The 8,337-nt window shown below is 32.7% G+C and overlaps 1 protein-coding gene across 1 annotated transcript in view; it reads right to left on the reverse strand.

The window, feature by feature from the left end:
* The window catches only part of LOC131151986 (transcription factor bHLH104-like), a 31,348-nt gene extending 23,606 nt beyond the window's left edge, over positions 1–7,742 (reverse strand). The window contains exons 1-2 of the mRNA XM_058103529.1: positions 7,277–7,742; positions 6,726–6,809 (exon numbers count right to left, since the gene is read on the reverse strand). Coding sequence (XP_057959512.1) covers positions 6,726–6,809; positions 7,277–7,368 — 176 coding nt within the window. The 5' untranslated portion in view covers positions 7,369–7,742. The remainder of the gene's footprint in view (positions 1–6,725; positions 6,810–7,276) is intronic.
* Between the last annotated feature and the right edge of the window lie 595 nt (positions 7,743–8,337).

Here is an 8,337-nt window from a genome sequence, read left to right on the forward strand (position 1 = left end):
CATAAAAACAGAAAATCTATTTCCTTTCCAAACATCCCTAACCCAAAAACTTCCCTACCTTTGTTGTATGAATCCCTATCCAAACTTCCAAAGAATGATGAAGACCCATTAAAAAAAAATTTGCAGCGACTGACAACAGCTTGCTCACCTGTTGTGCACCTTGTTGTGGTCAAGGACAAACAAAGGAAGAACCTCCCCCACTTTATACAATCTCATATCAAAGGTCTTCACTTCAATCTGGATTAAGCGAGCCCCCTGATTCATGACCTATTGCATCCATGATGAAACAACGAGGGATACAAAGGTTAGGGTTGGTTTCACAGGAAAGAGAAAGAGAGATTAGTTCATCACAATTTTCCACTAGTCTTACCTCCTATTACATATCTTATAATAACATAATATTATTATCTTAAAATATGGTAACATAATTTATCACGATATCTTATGATATTATGATACTATAATACTACAGTGCAGTGGCATAATTAATGCAGGGGCAGCATCAAGAATCTGCAGCCATGGAAGAAATTAGAAAAAATAGAAGAGAGGAAGGAAGGGGAATGAGGAGATATCAGGGGGAATTCACATTCACTTCTCAAATTCAAATTAAACATCAACTGTTTACAATCTGTCTTTCACACACTATTTATAAAAAAGCCTCTATACATGAAATTACACATATATCCCTAAAACAACATGAATTACAAACAAACCCCTACATTACACAAATATTACAAACAATCCTCAAATACACATAATACTATACTAATAAATACTAAACACATAATAAATTACTAACTAAACCCAACAATCCTTGATCCAATTCTCTCAAGTATTCTCCAACAACGATCTTCCCAAGGCCTCACTTCTTGTCCTACACCAATAATATTATAGTATTCAAGAAAATATATTTATATACTATGGAAATAATAAATATGCATCACATATTGTTATATACAAAATATGCGAGGGTTCCCTAGGTCATCGCCCCGAAGCGACACGCCGTGTTGGCGCCCGGGTACGGTGTCAAATATGTGAGGGTTCCTGCATCATTTTGGACGTGGGCAGGTAAAGACATTAGTTCAGGAAACTAGGATTAGATTAGCAACTTGGAATATAGGGACACTTATGGGTAAAAGCATGGAAATTGTGGATACAATGATTAGAAAAAGAGTTAATATAATTTGCCTTCAATAAACTAAGTGGGTGGGGGAGAAAGCTAGAGAAATCGATAAATCAGGATTTAAACTTTGGTACACTGGAAAAGAAAAACATAAGAATGGAGTAGGCATTATTATAGAAAAAACTTAAAAGATAGCGTTGTGGATGTAACTAGAGTAAGGGATAGAATTATAAAAATCAAGATGGTATTAGGACAAGAGATAATAAATATCATTGGTGCTTATGCTCCTCAAGTTGGCTTAGCAGAAAATCTTAAGAGACAATTTTGGGAAGATATGGATAGTATTATACAAGGCATACCAGGGACTAAGAAAATATTTATAGGAGGAGATCTTAATGGACAAGTTGGAAGAGATAATAAAAATTATGAGTGGATACATAGAGGATATGGATATGGAGACAAAAATGAGTCAGGGGAGATGATCTTAGACTTTGCTATGTCATATGATTTTAGTATAATGAATACTTACTTTAAGAAGAGAGAAGAACACTTAATAACCTTTAAAAGTGGACAAAATAGAAGTCAAATAGATTTTCTTTTAACTAGGAGGGTAGATCGTTTATCATGCAAGGATTGTAAAGTTATTCCAGGTGAAAGCATAACCACACAACATAGAGTCTTAGTGTTAGATATATGTATTAAAAAATGGAAGAAAATAGATAAAATAAACTAGTGTAGGAGAACTAGATGGTGGAACTTAAAAGGAGAAAATATAATAAAATTTAAAAATAAAATGATCAAATATGGGGATTGGACCTTAGAGGATGGGATAGATACAAATACTCTTTGGAATAGATTAGCTAGTTCTATTAAAAAATAGCAAAAGAGATTTTAGGTGAATGAAGGGGAAGATTCTCGAATAGCAAAGAAAGTTGGTGGTGGGATAAAGATGTACAAAAAATCATAAAGACAAAGAATTTGGTATAAAACGTGGCAAAAGTGTAAAAATAGAGATAACTTTAAAAAATATAAGAAGGCAAGAAAAGATGCAAAAAGGGCAGTTAGTGAAGCTAAATATAGATCATTTAATAGTTTGTATGATAGATTAGGTACAAAAGAAAGAGAAAGAGAAATATTTAAACTTGCTAAAGCTAGAGAAAGGAAGAGCAAGGACTTAGGAAATGTAAAATGCATAAAAAGTGAGGATGATATTGTCTTGGTTAAGAACGAAGATATTAAAGAAAGATGGCGAAGTTACTTTAGTAAATTGTTTAACGAAAACCAAATAGAAGGCTTAAACTTAGAGTTGCCAAATGAGGAAAAGACTAAAAATAAAAGATTTATTCGAAAAATTAGAGTTAACGAAATTAAGTTTGCACTAAAACAGACGAAAAATGGGAAAGCTATGGGACCAGATAACATCACAATTGAAGTTTGGAAATGCTTAGGTGATAACAAAATTATATGGTTAACTAATTTATTTAATACAATTGTAAAAACTAAGAAAATGTCAGATGAATGGAGGAAAAGCACTTTAATACCTATATATAAAAATAAAGGAGACATTCAAAATTGTAATAACTATCGTGGAATTAAACTTATGAGTCATACGATGAAACTATGGGAAAGAATTATTGAATAAAGACTAAGGTTAGAAACGAAGATCTCAGAAAATCAATTTGATTTTATGCCTGGGAGATCTACCATAGAAGCTATTTATCTTTTAAGAAGATTAATGGAAAAGTTTAGGGAAAAGAAGAGAGACTTGCATATGATATTTATTGACCTTGAGAAAGCATATGATAGGATACCTAGGGAAGTTCTATGGTGGGTTTTAGAAAAGAAGGGTATATGTTGTAGGTATACCGATGTCATTAAGGATATGTACAATGGAGTAATGACTAGTGTAAGGACTATAGATGGAGAAACTAGAGAATTTCCAATTACCATAGGTGTACATCAAGGATCTGCTTTGAGTCCTTATCTTTTTGCTTTAGTGATGGACCAATTGACTAAAAGTATTCAAAAGGAGGTTTCATGGTGTATGTTGTTTGCAGATGATATTGTATTAATTGACGAAACTAGGGATGGAGTAGAGGCTGAGTTAGAATTATGGAGAGAAGCTTTGGAATCTACAGGCTTTAGGATAAGTAGAATTAAAACAGAATATATTAAATGTAATTTTAGTAATGATAAGAGGAATATTGGAGACAAAGTTAAATTTGATGATGAAGAAATAAATAGCACTTGTAGATTTCAATACCTTTTATCTATTATGCAAGCTGAAGGAGAAATTGAAGATGATGTAATGCATAGAGTTAAAGCAAGTTGGGTAAAATGGAGAAGTGCTTCAAGTGTGCTATGTGATCGTAGAATACCCTTAAAATTGAAAGGGAAGTTTTATAGGACAGCTATAAGACCAGCTATGCTATATGAATCGGAATGTTGGCCGATGAAGAAACATAATATCCAAAAAGTAAAAGTTGCCAAGATGAAGATGCTTAGATGGATGAGTGGTATAACATTGAAAGATAAATTAAGGAATGAACATATTTGTGGTAAGTTAGGTGTAGCTCCTATAGAAGATAAGATAAGGGAGGGGCGACTCAGATGGTATGGACACTTGCAACGTAGGCCTTATAGTGTACCTGTGAGGAAGAGTGACTTAGTTATTGTGGGGGACAGTAGAAGGGGTAGGGGTAGACCTAAAATAACTTGGGAGGAGATAGCGAGTAAAGATTTAATATCCTTAAATCTATCAAAAGAAATGGTCCATGATCGCATAAATTGGCGGAAAATGATTCATATAGCCGACCCCACTTAGTGGGACTAAGTTTTGGTTTTGTTATTTGTTGTATTGTTATATACAAAATATCTTACCAAAATACCAAGCATGATTCTTGTGTTGAACCAAATATAGACATGGGCATTGCATGTAGATCTGGTTATCTTATGATACACATCATTCTCAAAAATTCTATTCCTAAGCATGTCACTCCAAATGAGCATTTGAGATTCTGCAGACCAAATACAACCTAAGTGACATATTGCATACATGAGCGCAAAGAACTAATGAGGTAAATAATGTTTCTTTTCTTCATATAGGAAAAGAACAGATTTTAATCATTTCATTAATAAGAGAAGAATTTACAAAAGAATGAAACATCACCCGTCAAAATTCTAGAAAAAAACTAAAAAAAAAAAACTAAAAGAAAATAAATAAATACTAGGAAATATCAAAGCAAAAGATTCCCCCATTCTCGCTTAACTTCCAAAAAGCTAACCCCCCTAAAGCATCCAAAGCCAACACACCATAAAGAGACCAAGCATTGAATCTTTTCCCAAACCAGCTACCAGTTCAATTTTTTCCCTTAAAAAATCCGGCATTATGCTCCAACCGTAATCCCCACAACACTGCAAACATACCGCATTTCCAAAGTGCGGCCCTATCCTTCCTTCTTCCAAAACCCTCAAAAGAAATAGCCAACATTCCTTCCACCGACACTAGGCAAACCCAAGTTTTTCCCAACATGCCAAATAATTTACTCCAGATACTCCAAGAAAAATTATAGTATGAGAACAAATGAGATGCCGTTTCAAAATTCAAATAATAAAGCACACAAACATCTGGAGATAAGGCCTTCAAAGGTCTCTTGATTTGCAATAGATTATTAGTATTGATTCTATTAAGCACATTCAGCCAAATGAAAGCCTTAATTTTTGGGGGAGCTTTGGCCTTCCAAATTAATAAAAATAGGTGCAAAGGCTCAATCATGCTCCATACCTCACGGCAGGGATGATTTAAGAAATATAGCTAACACCACACAAATATAACATGGAACTCCGCTCATGTGAACAATCATGCAACAATGCCATGAAATACCTATGAGCTGATTAACTAACAAGATAGTTGTTGAGCGTTGAATTCTAATATCAAACTCCATGATCCGCAAATGCTTTAGAGCTACAAAAAATCACAATTATACCTAGAAATGAATCTCATGGGCCAATTGGAATATGTATGAGCTGACTAACTAACAAGATAATCGTTGAGCACTGAATTCTAATATCAAACTCCATGATCTGCTGCAAATGCTTTAGAGCTACGAAAATTCACAATAATAACCTAGAAATGATTATGGGGCAATTGCACTTAAAAACAGGAAACAAAAAGCCGTGTCTTACAATAGTACTATCCCAAAATATTTCATGAAGGCCCTAATATACTTCACACCTAGAAGTGATATACCAAAATTTACACTGCTACATGCATCTAACATGAACCTCCATTCATTGAAGCTACCCATATAACAAAGTCATAAATAAAAATGTAACCAATTGGTTTCTAATATCACAACTCAATGACCCCTCAAAAATCTCTCTAGTTATAATGTTCAAATAATAGCATAGAAATGGATTACTTTAAACAAAAAATACTTTATGCAGGGTAACAGAACACAATTGCAGATAACTACACACCCACTAATCCACTCATCATATTGACCATAGAACCTCCAAAGGTGAAACTCAAAATATATATATATATATATATATATATATATGATGTTATTCAGTATTATGAAGCAAAGTTTTGCGGGATTCTGCATGCATGTACCTTTATTTTTTTTTGGCATTTCAGTGCCAAATAGGAAAAAGAAATTCCATGCCAACATTGATATCAACGATTCAACATGCTAATTCAAGTTCTTATAATGAAATTCTTTTTTAAAAAAATGGACAAATTATATGCCACTACTTTCAAAATTGCCGTAAACTAAATTATAATTATACATTTCACAAGAATAAATTCTATGACAAGGCAGTACATTTAAGTTATATGGTGATAGAGTACAAATAAAAAACAAAACTATATAAAAGGCCTTTGCTTCAATGGCAGGCACCCTCATGCTACTGATCTCTAAGCCAACCACATGTAAAACCTAATGTGTTTTCTATAACTACAGCTCATATTGCTTGTACTAACATGGAAATTAATCAGAGGGAAAGAGGAATGAAAGACTGATGGATGAAAAGTGATCCAAAAGTTATTTTCCGTCTTCTAATATGGCAAAGAACTGGGAAGGAAGGCTTGTAGAAGGAGTAGGACTTTCTTCCTTCGTCTCAAAATCAATCCCTACAAAAGTAGGTGGAAAAGGAAAGAGACTTGTCCATCAAAACTGAGTGATAACCACTTTCCTTCCTTCTATTTTTTCTTCATTCAACCAAACAACAGCAGGGAAAGGAAAGCATGCTGACTTTCCCTTCTCCCTCCCTTTTGCACTTCACAGACACAACCTAAGGTACTTGGAAAGAACAAAACAGAATAATTTTTGAAGGAGAGGAACACATCATTGTAAAATTAAAAGGTGTTTTCCCTTTTTTTAGGTCCTTCTTCAGACCATTTCTTGGATTTTGTAGAGTTTCTGAAGCGTTGTTTTTTTTTTTTCTTTTTTTGGTTTGGCTTGGCCCCTCTTCTTTTTCTGCATTGGTTGGTTGGCAACCCCTTCATATAATAATATAAAAGAAAATATGGAGTTTTCAAGAGCTTCTGCACTGCAATAAGATGTATATAATCTTAATAAAAAATCCAACATAACAGTACCTCTTTCGCGTGCTATCATTTTCTCGGCACTCTTTTTGCTGCTGGGATGCCACACCACCGTGCGGAAAATCAATTTCCACAGCACTGAAAGAACGCCATCATCACATCAATACAACAATTCAAAGCATTACCAAGCAGATTTCATTCTTGAAACAATCTCCACAATAGCTTTCAGCAAAGCATTCTCCCAATTATTTATTGAATGTTTGGGTGTATTATGTTACTAAAATTTCAAATTTGAACCCCTAACTCCTTTTGGTTGCTGAGAAAATCGAGGAAAAGAAAAGGAAGAGAAAAGAAACCAAATTTTCTAATCTAATATCATAAGTTGTACGAAAGATCTACTGGTTAAAGAAGAAGTCGTATGAAAGAATCACCTCAAGTGAAGCAAATAATTGCATTACTGTCCATCGGGATAAATTTTATTCAATTCTTTTTCAACATTTTTATGGCAACAAAACGTAGCATTAAACTCAAATAAAAGCTAAAATCTAACAATGAGTTTGGAATTAAATGAAACACAGAGAGAGGGTCACATTGGGAATCGTAACCTGCGGGTAATCCAAGACAAATCGGTCGACGGGGTATCGTTGATGATACTGTAATCAAGAAAATCCCAGCTACTATCGTCAAACGATTCCATAGCAACCGAAGAAAATTTTAAAACTGGAAAATAGTGAAAACCTAAATTTTAAAATCGAGAAAGGAAGCACTCATTGATTAAGAATAATCAGAGGTGTCAATAATGGCACACTCTGATTTGAAGGAGATACGACTTTTTAAACCCTGAACCTCCGGCCCCGGCGCTGTAATGGATAAAGAGAGGAAAAGCTGAAACGGCGTCGTTTTACAATGCTCTTGACCGACGGCACTCTTGTCCGGAACTTCAAAACGACGCCTGATCAAATTGGACTGGATCAGTCAAAGAAAATGAGGCCATTTTTAGGGAAACGACAGAAATGATTAATTAAAGGTGTTATTTTAGGCATATTGAATTTGTTGTATCCCTTCTTTTCTGCATATTACTCATTCAATTTTTTATTTTATGTGATTTCATTTCCTTTGCATAGATTTGTCACTATTAAAAATTATAAAATAAAAATTAAAAATTAAAAATTAAAAATAGAAATTATGAATTAAAAACTAACAACTTATTTGCTAATATTTATAAAATTAAAATAAATTAAAAACTTAATTAAATAAATACTAACTTAAGAATAATAAAAACACAAAATAATAAATTTTAAAAACTAAAATAAAAAGGTATGGCTTTTATAAGTGGCTTCTATAAATGCTTAATTTTTATTTTTTAAAAAATTTTATGGACATTTTTATTTTAATTATATTTAAGCTCTTATGATCATTTTTTTTAATTTTAATTAAAGGTATGAATGAAATAAATAATTTTAATAAAAAAATAGTTAATTTTGGACACTAAAAAATTTTGATAACAAATTGTCAAGATAATTGAAAATCATAAAATCCAATTTTTAATTTATTGATTTTTTTACAAACAGTTTAACAAAAGCAAAAAACTAAGCACGTAAACAATTGTATTTTGATGATATGTGTTTTCACTGTACGGAGAAAAAAAAATTAAATAAAAAAATAA

Source organism: Malania oleifera, chromosome 3 (genome assembly GCF_029873635.1).
Source record: "Malania oleifera isolate guangnan ecotype guangnan chromosome 3, ASM2987363v1, whole genome shotgun sequence".
Classification (NCBI taxonomy): domain Eukaryota; kingdom Viridiplantae; phylum Streptophyta; class Magnoliopsida; order Santalales; family Ximeniaceae; genus Malania; species Malania oleifera.